The sequence below is a fragment of the Pleurodeles waltl genome, chromosome 7 (genome assembly GCF_031143425.1).
Source record: "Pleurodeles waltl isolate 20211129_DDA chromosome 7, aPleWal1.hap1.20221129, whole genome shotgun sequence".
Classification (NCBI taxonomy): domain Eukaryota; kingdom Metazoa; phylum Chordata; class Amphibia; order Caudata; family Salamandridae; genus Pleurodeles; species Pleurodeles waltl.
In genome coordinates this window covers 1,239,384,334-1,239,404,226 of record NC_090446.1, presented here as the reverse complement: position 1 = coordinate 1,239,404,226, position 19,893 = coordinate 1,239,384,334, and the positions used below count along the sequence as shown (strand labels likewise).

The window sequence follows — 19,893 nt, the reverse complement described above, 5'->3', positions numbered from 1 at the left end:
GTGGGGAGGACACCACCATCATACCGTTGGCGTCCCCCCAAGCGTATTACAATGTTGACCGGTGGAAATATTGTAATATGCGTTCCGACTGCCACTGCAACCACCAGCCTTGTATTAAGGCCTAAAGTATTTTTGTGGGCTTCATTTTATATTTGTAATCCAGGTGTAAGTTTGCCTTACTTCTATTCACTGTCATTATACATTCTGTTCATTGACTAAAATAGAGATGCATTCTTGTTCTAGGTAAAAAGCATACAGGATGCCATAAGAGACAAAAAGAAGCGCTTTAATTTCCTTGGAGAAGATATTAACCTAATTCCCACCGTTGGCATCTTCATAACAATGAACCCAGGGTATGCTGGACGTACTGAGCTACCTGAAAACCTCAAAGCTCTTTTCAGGTACGTTTATGACTGCTTGGGACATGAGATTCCAAAGACCTCTTGAACTATGGATGATAATATACTCAAAAAATGATGTACAGAGATGTGTATCTTTTTTCAATATCTTACTGACATCATAGAAGTTTTTTAAAGTATACTTGGCTAACATGATTATAAAAATAATGACATCTCTAAATTTTAAAAGTTAGAAATAGAAGCACAGAAGACCCATCTTGTTGGATGTCACCTGGCTCTTGATCCAATGTGGCTATGTCAAAGAAGTTTGACCTCTGTGGACCTAATTACAAACATGATGGATAATTCAGCCTCCTGTATAAATCCCTGTCTGCACAGGGATTGAAATCATAAGTAGTGCAAAGTTTACTGCATCCTAATAACTGGTTGTGATAAAGACCATGCCCCAGCAGTGGGGCTGGTAAAATGCCTACAGAATATCAGGACATGAAGGTTTTGGTGATTTAGCCACCAGAGATTGTTTTGCCACAGTCATCAAACAAAGCAACTTAAACACTTCTCCAAATTCAGCAGGGAAATGTAATTACCAATACCTACTCCACCTAGCACATATTGTATTGGCTGGAGAATGAGTAGGTAAATATCTTTGCAGCATGTTCTGGGAATGAAAACAGAGGCTGCAACATCACTATATAAACATTTTACATGTTTACATTGCCCTAATCTGGCCTGAGAATGCATATCAGATTTTTCCTAGGAGGCTACTAATGAAGATACACTACTTCTGTGACAAAATACTGAAAATAGTCTCCAGCAGCCCCATCTAGTCAAAACTGCATGCATAACCAGAATTGCAGTTGTGGAGAGATGTATGATCTACCATTAATCTAGATTGGCTACTACTACACCTAATAGCAATTTGAAGATTTCCAATCTATCTTGAGATTCCCCCCCAAAAATCTAGTCCCTATTTTCAGATCAAATGAAGATTGAACCATAAAAAAGTAGCATCACCTATGTGGAAGACATAGAGGGCACCACAGTTAGAATTAATTAAGGATTAGTAATTAAAAGAGAGGAGAAAGGTCAATTGAAGATGAGACTATCTTTGGGAAGCAACAGACCTAGAGGGTTCCATTTGCAGCAAGTATTGATTTATATTCTTCCCTACAACAACATTTAATATTTGTCGTACAATTACTTGAACTACTTGCTAGGACATAACATTAAAAGAGCTGTTGCTTATGAAATGACACACCTATTTAGCCATGATTAATAATTGTGACTATAAATCCTAGATCCAAAAATGGTTTTTACTCCTCTTTTGCTAGAGGAGTGGTGAAAAGTCAAACATCCAACCAGCTTAGAGAAATATTAAATGACTCCAAGAATTCAGAAGGAGGGCATGCCCTAGCAACGGAGGTTCACATGGGTCAATAATAGAGGGCATCACATATCAGAGGTTTCACAGAGTAAAAACCTGCAATGTTTTATAGCATTTATAAAGTAGTGGGGAGGAGCAGCACTTAGATGGGTACTGCCCCCTCCATCAAAAAGACAATGGCACATTGTTCAGTATAATATCTTTCCACCAAGGTCCTTGATGTTTCTCCATTTAAGATTACAAAATTATATTTAGCTGAACCTATCAAACCAGATGTCCTCACTCTTTCATTAAAAGGACATGAAAATGTGAAATTCAGTCAAAAAATTCTGGGTATCAGCCCAGCACTGTTGGTGTAAATAAAACATGAACATTTAAAGTAGTACATGACCACACAAACTAATCTTTCACCATAATGGTAGTAGGGAATGAAGAAATAGTGTGTGAATACCCCCACTTAACAATTGCTGATGGAGACGCCAATGTATCCCTCCATGCTAATAATAAGAAAGGGTTGCATGCATGCCCTCTTGAAGGATGTGATGTTGTCCACTTTGGGTGAGCTCCATCATCACATATTCTGTGAGATCTAACTATTAATAGATTATATTTGTAATAGTCTAACACCACCAGTCTGCCTCAGGTTATAGCTTTTAACTACTACTGTTTTATGTAGCTCTCTTTAATCCTGCTGTGATACTGTGTTTATAGAGATTTTCTTTGTAAACTATTTATTGTCTACTGCATATAATTAAGTGAGTTTTTGTCTCAAGTTTCTCAGCTCCTATTTAAATCAATGTCTTTGCAAACATGAAGTTGGTTTTTGTATGTATTATGTTAGTTTGAGTACAGGTGTCTAAGGCATACAAGTTATACAAAATATTTTTGCCTTTAGATTGTTTATTGGATGTTACATATTGTATGTATATTATCACTAAGTGGGTTATGATTTTGCTTTTCCAGACCATGTGCCATGGTGGTACCAGATTTTGAGCTGATCTGTGAAATCATGTTGGTTGCAGAAGGATTCATTGAAGCTCGACTATTAGCCAGGAAGTTTATTACCCTCTATCAGTTGTGCAAAGAGCTCCTGTCCAAACAGGTAAGTATATACTTATTTAGGCTCAGGGACACATTTTGCTAGCAAGAATAAAATTGTGCTTAGAATTCCTGTTCACAAAAGTAAGTATAAGACATTTCAGCTTGGGCAAATTTGTTGTAAGCTGGCAAAAATGTGCAAAATTTGAGGCACGTGATTTTTGAGAAATTATCAAGATTTCACAGGCCCAAACTTTTCTGTGATTTTGGGCCACAGTGGACTACTATCAATTGAAAATGGCTTGTTGAGTAAAAGAGTAATCCTTTAATGGCCTTCTAATTTCTGGTAGCCTCACAATTTAATGTTGGAATTTGGAATATTATTTGTGGTGGGTGACTGCCCGCCACAAGGAATAATTACAACTCTTGTCAGGGTGAACCTACAATGTAACTAAATTAACCTGGGCCCAGGCCCTTGGCAGATATAGCACAGGGTAAAGAGCATTAACTTCAGGACAATGTGTAAATATTTATATACTACCAAAAGAGTAAGAAAGTCAAAACACCAACCAATAAAAATCCCAGACTGAATCAATAAAGTAGAACAATATGTAATAAATAAAATGACACCAAAATTACAGAAATTCAGTAAGGGGTACTAGAGATATGAATTTTAAAAGTTTTGAGTGAAAATAGTGCCAAAATGCGCAAAGTGCGAATGGTAGTCAAGGGTCACTATAGGCCAGGACTTAGGTGTGATTTGAGGCCAACCACGATTCAGCCCAGATCAAAACACCACCAGGTTTTTACCATTAGGACTAAGGGCCTGATTCAGAGTGGGGGATGGGTTTCTCCCTCACAAGCGTGATGGATATACCGTCCGAGGTATTGCAATCTCCATAGACTATAATGGGATCATAATATGGCGGACAGGATAACAGTCACATTTGTGATGGAGTAACCCCCTCTGCCAAACTGTAAATCAGGCCCTCAGTCTTTTTTCTGGATGTCAAAATCCTTTAGCCGGGTAAGGCAGCAGGCTGTTTCCAAGGAAGTCTTCACAAAGTCAGCCGTTAGTCGATGTACAGCTGAAGCCATTGGTTTTGGTGGGAAAAGCTTTCAGCATGAGAAATTCAAATTTTGCCCCCAGGGTAGTACACTAGGAGGTCAGACACTTTGGTGTTTTCATCTATTAATGGTTTTTACCTTTAGGCTTAGTCTCTATTTTCAGAGCTTGGCACCCTTTAGCGGAGCAAGGCTATGTCTGAATACGAAGTTGGGTTCCAAGAGGCTGGAAACCTTCTTGCTGAGGGGTTGCTGAATCAGATTTGCTGCTGAGGAGAATGTCTGAACCGGAGAATCCTGATTTCTTAGCCTTGTAAGATTGGATAGGTTGAAATGGTTTGTTCAGGTCCTCAGGAGGTTTGGAAGTCCCAAAAAGTCCTAGCTTTTAAAGGGTGGGAGAAGAAGTGTAAGAAGACGCAGACGAAGGTGCCAGGACCTAAGAACCAGCACTTACGCATCAAAACTCACTTCAGCAGTGGCCACACGCAAGGTGCAGGTCATGTCCAGTTGGTACAGGTTATCTGGGATCATCAGGAAAATTCCTCTTGCAGCTTTTTGCAGACGTCTAGCCATACAAGATGCCATCCCACTGACACTTTGAGTCCACTTTTTGTTGGTACAAGAAGGAGCAAGTGCAGTCCAGGGCTCATCTGAGACCACGGACGACAGGTCCAGTCCTGATTTGTTCTCCTCAGATTCAGAAAGTATTCTGAGGAAGGTGCCTGGGAATGTCACAGTTATGCCTGACACTAGCTGGTGGGTGGGTGGGGGGGAGCAGCGGATGAATCCTGGCACCTCCCTAAGGAATGGGGTCTTTTGTGGCAGTTTCTGTTTGCCCTCCTATAAACAATGCCACAGTGCCCCTCACTCCTAAGATCCAAGATAGGGAAACCTTCCTCCTCCTTCTCTAAAGAGCATGTGTGCCCACCCAGATCCACACTGGGATGGTGCCCGTTTGAATGGGAGGACAAAGGATGGAGCTTTTTCATGTGTCATCTAACATTTGTTTGTGACAGCGGGTTACACTTCAACTAGTCTTCCTCTCAAGGCAAGACAAAACACCTCCCCAAACCCAAGCCATTGTTTTTGCTCTTGGAACAGTTTTCACACCTCTGCAGAGCTAACCGGCCACTGGGCTACTGCTGGAGAGCAAATGCAGATTTTCCCCTAGGAAACCCAGGTAGGAAAAATATAACTTTCTACAAGTTGCTTGTCCTTAATATTTATTGGAATCAAACTTCACCATTATATTGGGCTTTTCATAAATATGAAAAGAGTGCTTTATTTTTAACTAGTGTGGTCCTAATCCAAAGAAAGTAGAGTTAATATTTGATCCAACTTCCTATTATTTCCAGTGGGCCCTCCATAACTTTGTAACAGTGAAAATAGCTTTTAGGTGCTGTTCACTGTAAGGATATGTTAACTATACATTTCTACATGGCCTACTTTTAAATACAATGCACTCTACCTTGTGTGCTGCAAGGCCCACACAGGTGTCATTTACTGATATTTAAAAGGAAGGTTTTTACAGGTCACATTGTAGGTTTCCTACTCCAGTAGTCTAGGCTACACAGGGCAGGTCCGATGTCATATTTGCCCTGCCACTGTGCTGGATTGCACAACAGGTGATGCACGGCCTGGGTGCCATTTAACATCCAGGCACTTGATGCACTTTCTCCACCATATACTAGGGACTTGTTGGCATGTTAAATATACCAATTAGGAATAAGCCAATTTAACAATGTCTAAAGGGGTGCACAGTCACTTTAGTAATGGTTAGTAGGGGCAAAGTGCACAGAATTCTACAACCAGCAAAGCAGGGGAAAATCGTGGAGTTTGTCACACTAAAGAGGGTGATTTCCTTCAAATTGTACCTAAGGGGAGATTATAATGAGGACGTGCATCCGAAAAAGACTGTGCCATTCAGATTAGCACGTCAGCTCAAAATCAATGTTTGACAAGAAGCATTGAAACTACAGGAAACTAAACATGTTAATATAATCAAATGAACATGGAAAATATATTTGTTCCACTGAGTTTAGCATTTATTTTAGCATAATTTAGAAGATTCTCAGTGAGTCAGTGCATTTTTAACAATAAAAGCTGATCTTTAAAACTCTAACATTTTATAAATGTTGCTAAATGTATTAAAAAGATTATGGGCCTGATTCTGACTTTGGCGGGCGGCGTAGGCCGCCCGCCAAAGTCCCGCCGACAAATGACCGCACCGCGGTCAAAAGACCGCGGCGGCCATTCTTACATTTCCGCTGGGCCGGCGGGCGCTCTCCAAAAGAGCGCCCGCCGGCCCAGCGGAAATGCCCCTGCAACGAGGATGCCGGCTCCGAATGGAGCCGGCGGAGTTGCAGGGGTGCGACGGGTGCAGTAGCACCCGTCGCGTATTTCAGTGTCTGCATTGCAGACACTGAAATACTTTGTGGGGCCCTCTTACGGGGGCCCCTGCAGTGCCCATGCCATTGGCATGGGCACTGCAGGGGCCCCCAGGGGCCCCGCGGCCCCCCCTACCGCCATCCTGTTCCTGGCGGGAGACCCGCCAGGAACAGGATGGCGGTAGGGGGTGTCAGAATCCCCTCCGCCGCCATGGAGGATTCTCCCGAGCAGCGGAAAGTCGGCGGGAGACCGCCGACTTTCCGTTTCTGACCGCGGCTGAACCGGCGCGGTCAGAATGCTCGACGGAGCACCGCCAGCCTGTTGGCGGTGCTCCCGTGGTCGGTGACCCTGGCGGTCACCGACCGCCAGGGTCAGAATGACCCCCTATGTTCTTATGTATGCTTAATTTTGTCCATTAACAATAAAATGTCACGCTTGAAGTACTAAATAATAACATTTAGTGAGCTCACATTACCAGTAATCGTCTCTAGTGGCAGCTATTCAGGCTTTTCTTTTGAAACTGCTGGTATATGATTTGAAAACACCATATAGTGGCGCCCCCTGATTAGCTATGCAGTTTTATGGTGCTCTGTACTAATGGCAACAAGCTTCTTTTTATTGAAGCATTCTGCTTTCATTTGCCAGCAAGTCCTATTTACAAAAGAGTCCTTACATTTTGGATTTTAACTAGGATAAACTCTGAGATGGCCTTTTCTCATTTGGAATGTCTCACCCAAGATAGCCTTTTCCAGCATACCTGGTCATGACTCCATCCTCATTTCAATCATCCTCCGTTCTTGTTTGGCAGCCTGTAGTAAACAGGGTTTGACATTCTCCCTTAGCTCAAATGATGCATGTTTTCTTGAGTAATGGGAAATTGAAGTGGGACTGAAATTAATCAATCTTTTAAGAATTACATTTCTTCAACTGGTGCCCTTTCTGTTGGTTGGTCATCAACATTTGTGTTTATATTGGACCATGGGACTACCTAAATATGCACTTCTTCACCTCTGTTAGGAGGTGGTTGTTTTGTTTGTTAACTCTCTACATTTCCTTCTGGCAAGACACTTCCATAATAATTTTGACTGACAAGAAGTGTGCATCCAAACAAAAGTTTGGATTGAACTATTCCTATTAGAGCAGGACCAAAACTGATTTACATATTGTCAGTCTCTGTGTCAAGTGACAACATGGGCAAAAATGATAGACTGGAATGCACTCCCCTTTCCTTTGTCCAGTTTCGCGCCAGAGCAGGGCTGAGGGGTCCCTGAACCGGTGTAGACTGGCTTATGCAGAAATGGGCACCATGTGTGCCCATGAAAGCATTTCCAGAGGCTGGGGGAGGCTACTCCTCCCCTGCCTTCACACCATTTTCCAAAGGGAGAGGGTGTAACACCCTCTCTCAGAGGAAGTCCTTTGTTCTGCCATCCTGGGCCAGGCCTGGCTGGACCCCAGGAGGGCAGAAGCCTGTCTGAGGGGTTGGCAGCAGCAGCAGCTGCAGTGAAACCCCGGGAAAGGCAGTTTGGCAGTACCAGGGTCTGTGCTACAGACCACTGGGATCATGGGATTGTGCCAACTATGCCAGGATGGTATAGCGGGGGCAATTCCATGATCATAGACATGTTACATGGCCATATTCGGAGTTACCATTGTGAAGCTACATATAGGTAGTGACCTATATGTAGTGCACGCATGTAATGGTGTCCCCGCACTCACAAAGTTTGGGGAATTGGCCCTGAACAATGTGGGGGCACCTTGGCTAGTGCCAGGTTGCCCTCACACTAAGTAACTTTGCACCTAACCTTTACCAGGTAAAGGTTAGACATATAGGTGACTTATAAGTTACTTAAGTGCAGTGAAAAATGGCTGTGAAATAACGTGGACGTTATTTCACTCAGGCTGCAGTGGCAGGCCTGTGTAAGAATTGTCAGAGCTCCCTATGGGTGGCAAAAGAAATGCTGCAGCCCATAGGGATCTCCTGGAACCCCAATACCCTGGGTACCTCAGTACCATATACTAGGGAATTATAAGGGTGTTCCAGTAAGCCAATGTAAATTGGTAAAATTGGTCACTAGCCTGTTAGTGACAATTTGAAAGAAATGAGAGAGCATAACCACTGAGGTTCTGGTTAGCAGAGCCTCAGTGAGACAGTTAGTCATAACACAGGTAACACATTCAGGCACACTTATGAGTACTGGGGCCCTGACTAGCAGGGTCCCAGTGACACATACAACTAAAACAACATATATACAGTGAAAAATGGGGGTAACATGCCAGGCAAGATGGTACTTTCCTACACCATGCTTCAATACCAAGGCCCATGTAGACCAAAACTGTTCTGGGCTTTCTGAAGGAGGGACCTGCCTATATATTAGTCACGATCTTGCTGTTCCAAAGGACCATGCTTCAAAAACAAGGCCCAAGTAGACCAAAACTGTTCTGGGCTTTCTGAAGGGGGGGACCTGCCTTGGACTGTTTCTATTGAAGTAGGATCAAGACTGATTTGCATATGGTGGGTCTCTGTCTACAGTGGCACAATTGTTGAAAAGTGATGGACTGGAATATGGCCTGGGTGATTGTTGGCAGCTAAGAGATTAATTCAAGCAATCCTGTATAAAAGATCATAAAGAATTACAGTGACAGATGTCATAATAAATGGAAATATGATCTGGCTTCACTTTTGTAACTGTTTGCACCAATACAGTGTCATCCATAGTGGCACAAATTGTGCAAAGCGTTATTTCAGGATTTATTATAAGTGCAAAGCTTGATTTGCCCCGAAAAGTATTCTTAAAGTGACATAAAACAACTTTTTATTTACATTGCGACAAAGAGGCATCACAGGGTGGTCCATGGGCATTCACTTGCAGCCACACTTTATTTTAGACGCAAATCTCTAACTCCTAATATTAATAGACTTTTACGCCCCCAAAGTATGCCTCCTCGATGCAGGTGTAAAGTAGAAACATTGTGTCAATGTCTCCAAACATTTCAAACTTTGGATGTATGCTAGATTGCACAGAACACATACAAAGTGGAAAAAGTTGTAGTTTATTTATAGGCATAGAATTTTATACCAGAAGGACATCCTTCCAGTACAAAACATGTGCTAAACATCACAAAGACACCCATGCATTATTGTGTAAGGGTGTGTGTATTGGGCAAGCCAGTCTAAAGTGTGCCTGCACTGAGGAAGAGAGCAACAGTTCCATATTGTACTAGATAAGGCTCTGTCCCGCTCTTCCCCTTTCGCCCCACAGTGCAGCTGCTTTGGTTGCTGCACTAAGCGACCTCTTAGTAAACTTGCCTGATGTGTATAAGGACATCAAATCAATTCACATAGACATTGAATATGCATGGCTGCTGTATCCTAGTATAACTCCCTCAACTATTTAATTCTGTTATTTCAGGACCATTATGATTGGGGCTTGAGAGCTATCAAGTCTGTGTTGGTGGTAGCTGGATCCCTGAAGAGGGGAGACCCTGATCGCCCTGAAGACCAGGTGCTAATGAGGGCCCTCCGTGATTTCAACATTCCCAAGATCGTCACTGATGACATGCCTGTCTTCATGGGGCTAATTGGAGACCTTTTTCCTGCACTGGACGTGCCACGAAAACGTGATATGGATTTTGAAACATTTGTAAAGAAGGCAGTATTAGATCTGAAGCTGCAGGCTGAAGACAATTTTGTGCTTAAAGTAAGAGAATCATGATATTTGTGTGTTATATTTAATGTGTTTTTAAGACATCAAAAGCTTCAGTTTGCTGTATTTTAAAAATCTTACAGTTCTCCTTCTCTTTTGTGTCATTTGAAAGAAGAACCCCAGTAGTTTCTGTACATATTTACATCAGAGAGCTTGAGGTTCTGTTAAAACACCCAGTTTAGCTACTTTATCCCTTCTTAGGTCACAAACAAAGTTCCTTAGTCTTAAAGACATTTTAGAATATACTTCAAGGTAAGGTGTTTTATTTTGCATTATATTCACAAAGGAGATTTTCCTGTCCTAAATTTGGTGTCACAATGTACGTTTACTGCACAGTATAGTGCAGCATTAAGTCATTTTCTTGTGGTTGACTTTTGCTGTCATTTTATATACCTGCTGCTGAAATCACACTGTGGGAGTCATTATGAACACAGCAGGATTTCATACTGGCGGTCTAAATAACTTGAGACTGCGCCGGCCGTATAACAAACATTCCACTCGGCCGGCAGGCGGAAACAGTGTTTCTGCCAGCCGGCCCAGCGGAATGCTGGGCCAGGATATTGCCGACGACTCCACATGGCTCTGCAGTTCGGCAGGTGCAGCAACACCCGTCGCGCAGATCACTGCCCATAAATCGGGCAGTGACCTGCGCGACGGGGCTGAGCACAGGGGCCCCTGCACTGCCCATGCTAAGTGCATGGGCAGTGCAGGGACTCCCACGGGGGCCCAGAAGCACCCCTTTGCTAGCCTTTTCCTGGTGGGTGAAACCGCCAGGGAATGGCTGGCGAAACAAAGGTTCTTCATCCAGAGGCGCTGGGCGCTGCCCTGTCGGATGAAGAATTCCACCATCGTCAGGCTGCCTGTCAGAAATAGCGGAGGGCTGCCTGTGGCGGTCCCCAGTGAGTTCATTATGTGGCAGAAATTGCCGCCGCGACCGCCAAGTTCATAATGAGGGCCTGTATTCTTATTTATGTGAATGATGGAACATATAAAATGGGAAAGCATCTTCTGTTCTGAATAATGGTGTAAAAATTACTTGAGCTGACATTTGTGAATCAGAACACTCTGACATGAATGATCGTCTTTTGCAGGTTGTGCAGTTGGAGGAGCTCCTTGCAGTTCGTCACTCTGTGTTCATTGTGGGTAATGCAGGCACTGGCAAGTCCCAGGTACTGAAGTCTTTAAACAAGACATACCAGATTATGAAGCGTCGTCCTGTTTGGACTGACCTCAATCCCAAGGCAGTCACCAACGATGAACTGTTTGGCATCATTAATCCTGCAACACGAGAATGGAAAGATGGTAAAATATTTTTTTTGCATTTGTTGAGGACAGTGGTTATTCGTTAACCATCTGTTAAGCAATATACATCTTGTTAAGCTGATATTTTAATGGCTGTTGTTGTTGGAGTTTGTTAAATTGAAAAAAAATGTTTGTCTCTAGAAAAGTATAACTTGCATAAAGGCACTGATCTCTTTTGCAACATTCCCCCTCTTTGTTGCTGCATCGTTAACCATAGCTTGTCAATGTAACCATATCTTTATTTTTGTATGGCAAAAGGACAGTGCAAGGCTCCTCTTCTCGACTTGTTCCATTACTTTCCAGATATTTCAATACTACCATGAACTTGATTGTAGTTGTTTTAGGGCAGCAAGCTGCACTTTGAGTTGCAGACACCGTACTTTCTAAATCATAGCATGACATTTCTTTTTATGATCGTTTCTTGTCAGACAGCTTGAAGGATCAGTCCTCTACATATTCATTTATGAATGTGTTAATTTAGTTAATGCTTCACTAGTTGTGCAAAACTGTAAACTTTGCACTTGTATAGCGCACTACTCACCTGTTAGGGTCTCAAGGCGCTGTACGCATACCGCTGTGGAACCCCTCCTGGCTTTTCCCTGTGAGGTGCCCACTCCTAGACAGCCCCAGGGTGAAGCCAAGCATCCAAGTGCTGTGAGGGCCGTTGTGGAGATTAAGCAAGCTATTGCCCAGAGTGGGACCCATTAATTAGATTAGGCACCCGAGAATTATCTAGTCCAAGGGAATTGAGCCCAAGACCCACCGAGGTGGGAATTGAACCCTGGTCCCGGACCAGATCTCTGCATCAGGGTCTGCCGCTCTAACCATTGTGCCACACTTCTCCACTGCAGGAGCCTGCAGTACAATAGCCATGTGTATCTAGTTGTGTAAAATGCACCACAGCTTGGATTATAATTTGTTAACTAAATCATTAAAGATTTATTCCCAAGGAGTGCCTGAAGTAAAATGAAGAACCAAGATCTTTCTACTAAAATGTCCATTGTACTTGGCTAACTACGAATCATGACAAATAGTTGAGTGTGACCTGATGTAGAAAGGGTCCTACTAGTAGCATTAAACATTGCTTGAAGATCTCAATTCTATTCTATAAAAAAAATATTAATAAAAAGCTTGTTTGGGATTTCTCCTTTTCAAAGACATATCCTGCTATTACTTAAACCAACAAGAGATGTTAACAGGCAAGCTAAAGCCTCTGATGACCATTTTACTTCACAGAGGAGTTACATTGCTCCATCTGAACAAGAGACCTAACATAAACATAACGCATAAATCTTTATTGTTTAGTTAATAAAAACCATAACAATCAGCTCATAACATGCCATATAAAATTCTCTTAAAATTCCATAAGCTCCTTTACCATAAAAAACCTATCGTAAAATCCGTTTTTATAGGCTAAAGTGCAGAGTGCCAGCTTTCAGTTCTAAAAAAATTAAGATTCATTAATCAAGACTGTCCCGGGGAGCTGATTCACATCTTTGGTATGTACAGTCAGAAATTTGATAAATCTGCATATTGACTGTACATCCCAAGGGTCAAACATTGACATCACTGCTGGCCGACAGGAGCGAGTCCCATTTCTCACAAAGAGCGGTTTTAATAGTTGTTGGCGCGCTTCTTTTAAGACCGGGCAAATACAAATCAGATGGACCATATCTATCTTAGGGCCATTACATAGCCTGCAGGAAATATCTCCTCTGTTCTTCCACATTGGTTGGTTCGCTCTGGCTGGTAAAGCTCCTAAGTGAAGCGCCAGGAAACGATGCTTGATATGAGATGCGAAAGTTGCGGACAGATAATGTGATGGTGCCAAGATGCTATAGGTATGCATTACTGACCAAGCGTGTGAGCGCTGCGCAAATTTAACTTTATCATCTAAAAATGATTGGAAGCCTATTTCCTTTTTTAACGCTTGACACAAAAGAGGATATTAAATGTTGGAATCCCATAGGTTCCTTGTTTGTGTTTCTTGCAAGGAGTTATACAAGTACCTGTTGTATACTGAGGTTACATTGTTATTCACTGAATTCCATAGCGCCATGACTAGAGGGCTGACAGTATTTTTGCTTATTTTGTACCAAGTTTTTACTGTATGGGCTTTCCTGTCAAACTGCTGTTGTGTTAGTCCAAATTCCAGCCTAACCTGTGCTGGAGAAGCAGAACGAGGAAGATTGAAAACTTGCTTATAGATTTTTATTTGTTGCCGATCCAATAGAAAAGCATCTTTCCCATGTAGAGCCGCACTTCCATATGTAGTGGCTGGGAGGAACTTGGCCAACATAACAGACAGTAATGGTTTGTACGATGGACCTTTTAGTCTCTTAGCTAAGGTGCAGAAAGCAACCGCCAAGGATTTGCACTTCTGTGCAGTATACTGCTTTTGTGGTACAAGACTGGTCTTATTGTCTACAGTAAAACCAAGGTATTTGTAACTGCAAGTCGTGTCAAGTGCAATACCGCTCAACTTTATTTTGTTTGCAGAATTCAAAGGGCATCCTATGGACATAATTTTAGTTTTTGAAATATTAACTTCTAGTTTATTTGTCTTTGCAAAATAGCCCAAGGTACTAACCAGCCGTTGCAGCCCTATTTTTGTGTGGCTTAACAGAACAATATCATCTGTATATGATAGATGAGATATGGACAGACTTCCCATTCTGGGAGAATGTGAGTTGGTTGCATCCAGCATAGCTGAAAGATCAGCCATAAAGAGGTTAAAAAGATGGGGGCTAGGACGCAGCCTTGCTTTAGTCCTATATTTGTTTAAATTCTCAGAGAAATTTTTGAGCCGTCTGCTACCTTGACCTGCACCCAGGTTTTGTCATACAATAATTCAATACACCTCAGAATACGTTCATGCAAGCCCCAGCTTAGCATTTACTCCAGAGCATTGCTCTGTCCACTCGATCGAACGCACTTTTGAAGTCCACAAAGCTTAGATATAGATTTTTCTTTAAGCACTTCGCGCGATTGGCAATATCACCTAGCGTGAGAATGTTGATCACTGTGCCATAGCCCTTCCGGAACCCAGTTTGGTTCATGGTGACCAGGTTGTTTAGATTGGACCAGTTATGCAGGTCTGCAAAAAATAAAGGAGGCAAAGTATTTGGCCTCACTGTCAATTAGCGCTATCAGTCTGTAACTGGCTGGGTTAGCTCGACTACCCCCTTTATAGATCGGTTTAATGATGGATCCTTTCCAACTGTCTGGAATGATTCAGTTGCGCTCAACTTCGGTATATAATATTGACAGTGTTGCTGACCAATAATCCAGACCCGCCTTGAATATGGCTTGCGGGAGGCCATTAGGGCCGGGCGCCCCGTCCCTACAGCCCCTTCTGATGACTTGGGCAATTTCCTCGGCACTGAATTCTGCCTCTGTAAGCCTAAAGTCTGTGGGTTTTACTGCGACCTTTAGTTGCTGGTTTTCCTCAGGACAGAGTGGCTTGAAGAAGATGTCAGTCAAGTGATCTACCCATTTGTCTTCTGGAATTGATGTACAATTTATTATCTTTACCTTTCGGCCAATCTCGTTCACTGACGCCAAAAATGCTCTAAAGTTGGCCTTTCTTGAATTGGCAAGTAATTTGAGCCAGAATTCATCCTCCTTTTTTGTATGTATTTGCCATACCTGTTTCTTATAGTTTTTTCGTAAGGTTTTTATTTGTGCGCATAAGGATTCCGTAAGAGGTCTATCTTTTGTAGATCTAAGGTTGCGCCTTAGTTCTTTTCTTAATTCTAGGATTTCTGATGGCATGCTCAGCGACTTCCGATTATTATTTGGAGCATGACGCCTGGCTGTGCCAAGTGAAGGTATTGACCGTAGAAAGCTAGCCCACACGTCCACGGTTGACTGATCTTGACACGCTATTGATTGAAGCAGAGTTTTTATATTTTTGCACAGCCGTGGTAGTGACATAAACATGTTCTGCACACGCGGAGGCCAATAGGGGTAAACAGCTTAGCAAGTACATTTTATAATTTTGATTCTTGATATTGCTATTGATGTACCTGTCAAAATGGAACAGCAATAGCTGAATTCAACAGAACCGAATTTAAAAGCATGCAACAGGTCCACTTGTCATTAGAGGGGTAGAAGAATCATTTCAGCATCCGGAGTTCATGTTTTATTTTCTTCCTTTTACTATAAAACTAGAGTTACTTCTTTTAAAAAGTCTTTGTTAATTTTAGAATTCTGATGGCATGGAAGGTTTCCTCCAGAGACTCCAGCAGTTCTTTCCTGAAAAACGTGTATCTTGCTCAAACAAGTACCTATCTGTGTGCCAATTCTTTTTGAAGACTATGCTTTAAAAGTCAGTTCTGTGATATTCTGAATCCTGCTGTTCATTGTAGAGCATAAACCAATATGAAGAGGTATCACTGAATAAAGAAAATAAAAAATGAGTTAATAAATAGTTGACTGTTAAGATATGGAAATTAAATATTAATCTAAAGTTAACTCAAGGTAATAATTCCAATATTTTCTAAATGTTTAAAACACCAATTCAAAAAGGAGTGATTAGAGAAATTAGTGTCCCAAACGCCTTAGTTAGAGATAATTGAAAGATTCCCTGATGCTAGTCAGAACAAAGCAGCAGCAGTGAGTATTTTCACTGCTTCATTGCATTACAGAAGGCAAAGGAAGGATGCCAAAATAGTTGCTGCAGGCATCTAGTGATTAGAAATTCTTGAAAGTCAAACTTTCAGGTTTATTGCTTCCTGGGGAACAGGAGAAGAGGCAAGCCTGGGTGGTATGTTACATTTATTTGACATATACAGCATGTACAATCTATGTTTCTGCCTCACAGTGGTAATGCAGTTGTTTTTCAAACTATTAAATATAAGTAGTTATTTGAGATGGTAAGTCTTTATGACAGTTTCATGTTGGACCACGTCACTTGGACAAACTCATTTTGAATAGTATCATCTAGACTAATTGCATCTAAGGGGAATCCAAACAAAAAAAACACATCCAAATCTCAGAGGTTCAAGGAATTTAAGAACAAGCCTGATCCAGAATTGTAAATAAGTTCCTAACTGCAACTCTTAACTCTAAACCTCAATACAACAAAAATGCTAAGCCTAATTCAGATATGTATTTTAAAACTTAAACCAAATTTTAACCAGTACGACTTAGGGCCAGATGTACGACCTTTTGTTTTGCAACTCGCAATTTGTGATCCATTTGGGAATTGCAAATTGTGAGTCACAAAACAAAATGTCAACAGTGTTAAGTACACTGTTTGCGATTCCCAATGAGGTCGCAAATGACATACCTCATAAATATTCATGAGATAGGTCACAGTTTGTGACCTAATTGGGAATGGCCACACTCACAGGGATGGTGGCCTTCTGGGGAGAGCAGACCACCATGTCTGTGACTGCTTTTTAAAGAAAGCATACATTTGATTTCCTAGCTCTGATAGTGAGTAAGTTAAGGGTAAGGACTTTTTTTCTGGAAATGCTAGACAATTTGATTACAATGTCAAAGAGGGGTTTACCTAAGAATCATGAGGGTAATCAGTTTCAAGGTGGACAAGACTTGAAAAAGCAAAAGCACTTAGAGTTGTTCATGTTATACCAGCCAGCAGAAGAAATATCTGTGGAAATACCCATACATGCCCACCCTGGATCCCTAGTCTAATTGCAGCTCCTTAAGTCTTACCTTAAACCTACAATCCTAAATCTTAGATATTATTCTGAAACCCTCAACTCCAAACTTGGATAAGTTATTCCAATTAATTGAAACCTTAATCTTGACCTTAAAGCATAACCTCTTAAGGTAGTTCTATACAGAATTAAGATATATTGCTGAATTCACTGCACTCAACCTCTAAGACTTAGGGCCTGATTTAGATCTTGGTGGAGGGAATGCTCTGTCACAAGCATGACGGCTATCCCGTCCACCGTATTATGATCCTCATAGGATATGATGGGATTGTGATACGGCGGATGGGATATCTGTCACCTTTGTGACGGAGTATTCCCCTCTGCCAAAATCTAAAGCAGACCCTTAATTACATTACCTCTAATACTCTCACCTAAATCTAAATGTAAAACCTGAAACGTAATCACTGTAGAACTAATTCCGCTGAACTCCGATTGAATGTGAATACAAACAAGTTTGTATAATGGAGCTATTTCTAGTTAATGTATGTTCTGTATCACACACAGTTCATTCTTGACACTAAGAGGCATTGCAGCTATAATATGTTTTATTTTGTTCTATTTTTAGGAATTTGAATGTTTACACTTACATCCTATGTTTTATTCAGATTTCCCTTACCTGCCCTCACCTATGGTCTATGTGTAGAAATAGCTCTCTTAATTTTATTAAAGTTTTAGGCTGACTGTTTCTAATAAACTATTTCAGGGCTATTCTCTTCGATCATGCGTGAACTGGCAAATGTCACACATGATGGACCAAAATGGATTGTGCTTGATGGCGACATTGACCCAATGTGGATTGAGTCACTTAACACAGTCATGGATGATAACAAGGTAACACACTAAGGGCGGGTTCACTTGAATTATGGTTGTCCTAGCATAATTCAGAACATTAAGAAAGGATAAACCAGTATAAATAAAGTTCCTCAAATGAAACAAAAATATTCATCTTTACCATGAGAGAACATATTAGCATTTTTTATAAAAACGTAACTACGATGCAATTTCAATCAAGGATTTAATTCCTCTTCTGATTAGTAGTTACCTTCATTTTCCACTTTATTTAATGAGTCCTAAAAAAGTGCTCAGTAAACAACTGTATTTATGACACATCATCTCAGATGCTAATGCAACTACTCTATTTAAAGTAAGTAATGTCGACATTTTAAAAGGGTGGCTTAATGAATGAGCTGCAAACAGTAGAGTTCAAGAAGCTTGTTTGTGTTGTGATTTTGTGCACCATAAGAGCAAATTCAAGTACCGTAATTTCATAACATGAGATTAAATGTTTTTTTTTTTTAAAAGAGGGTTTTGCCTTTCTTTTGTACATATGATGCCATGATATATCCATCCCCCTTGGCGTGTTTTTTAAAAAGAATATCTAATAGGCATGCTGAATTTTATTGGAGTGGGTGCTTTTTGAAAAAATTGTATTATACACTGTAAGTGAAATATGTTTAAATGGGCATTTATTGGTCTAATTAAATGATTTCTTGTTATTGTTGGAGAGTTTTGTCCACCATATGGGATTTTCCATCTTTATGGCCCTCAGAGACTACATGTTTCTCCACTCGTTGAGAAGCTAGTGTGGAAGCCATTATGCAGTTAAGGTGCAACCGTGATTTGGGGTGACCAAGGTTTAGAGTTCGGTACGTTGAGCTTGTAATAAAGCGGGCAGGATATCCATTGCACTATGCTTGTAATAAGAAGGACGGGATATTTGTCACGTCTGAGACAGAGTAACTGTCTTCCAAGCTCTAAATAAGCCCCACGTTCTGATTATGCCAAATGTTCATTGTGTACAAGCTACAACTGGTGGAGTGTATTTCTGTGCTTATGCATGCTTCTATATGTTTGGATTATGATTCCATAATCTATTGATTGGAAGAAGGAGATGCCGTGCTCTGTCCTACATTTCTTTTTTATTTGATAGTAGTGTACCATTGGAACTCATTGCTTCTAGTCCAGCCACGGAAATAATCAAGACATTGAGAATACCTCTCCCCAGTGGTTTGACCGTCTATGTCAGATCTAAATTATTCACAGTTCTATGTGCCTGAATTTCTTTCTATCTTTTTACACAAAAAACGAATGCAATCCTCCATTATTTCTCTTGGGGCAGTTAAATGATTCTTTCTTTGTTAATAAAAATTATCAGATCCTCAAATGATTAACCCAAATTCCAGTTCATAAATAAATGTGTCTTCCCTCACGTCTAGAAATCGCCCCTCTAGAAAAAGATACTTGATGTAAACTCATAATTAAAAATACAATCAATTTAGTAAAAATCATATTCATGTTTTCTATTGATGAAAGTTGCCTAAAGTGTTAGATTTCCGGTCTAGTATTTCTAACATGATGACCTTTAGTACTCTTAACTCTGCAAGTATGAAATGAGCAGAATATCCAGCATAGACAGGCAACAACAACAACTTATTGCATAGAGGCGGCTACATGCAAATTTAGAGAAGTCTCTCGTGGACATTAGGTTTAATTTACAGTGCCATTGTATACACTCCTCTTGACATATTGATATTGTGCCTGCTTTCAGCATTGTCTAGCCTTTTCAAATACTTCCTAACTTCACTACTCGGTTGGCACTGAGTGGGAGTACACAATGCAATATTTCTATTAGTTGTTTGTTTCTCATCTTTGCTGGAGCATGAGATAAGCTGAGTAGGGCTTACGCTCTATATTTTCTTTGTGCTGAAGGAAAGATGTACGTTTCTCTCCAGAACAGCTCTCGGTTAACACGAGTATGCCTGACAATTGACAGATCAACAGGATGTAGATGTTGGGTAGGAATTATTAACACAGTATACAGAAAGCTTACTATTTCTGTACAGGAGTGTCGCTGTATGGACATACATTTACCTGTGTTTTACAGTCTATGAAAAATAAGTAATATTTTCCTCTATGGTTTAATTTAGTCGCCATTGACTCCTCGCCTGTCCACAATGATACTGGGT

The 19,893-nt window shown here is 41.0% G+C and overlaps 1 protein-coding gene across 1 annotated transcript in view; it reads left to right on the top strand.

Annotated features, from left to right (window-relative positions):
- Positions 1–19,893, top strand: part of DNAH9 (dynein axonemal heavy chain 9) — a 975,671-nt gene that overhangs the window by 321,341 nt on the left and 634,437 nt on the right. The window contains exons 29-33 of the mRNA XM_069200368.1: positions 244–401; positions 2,707–2,845; positions 9,645–9,932; positions 11,030–11,240; positions 17,631–17,758. Of these exons, the coding sequence (XP_069056469.1) occupies positions 244–401; positions 2,707–2,845; positions 9,645–9,932; positions 11,030–11,240; positions 17,631–17,758 (924 nt within the window). The remainder of the gene's footprint in view (positions 1–243; positions 402–2,706; positions 2,846–9,644; positions 9,933–11,029; positions 11,241–17,630; positions 17,759–19,893) is intronic.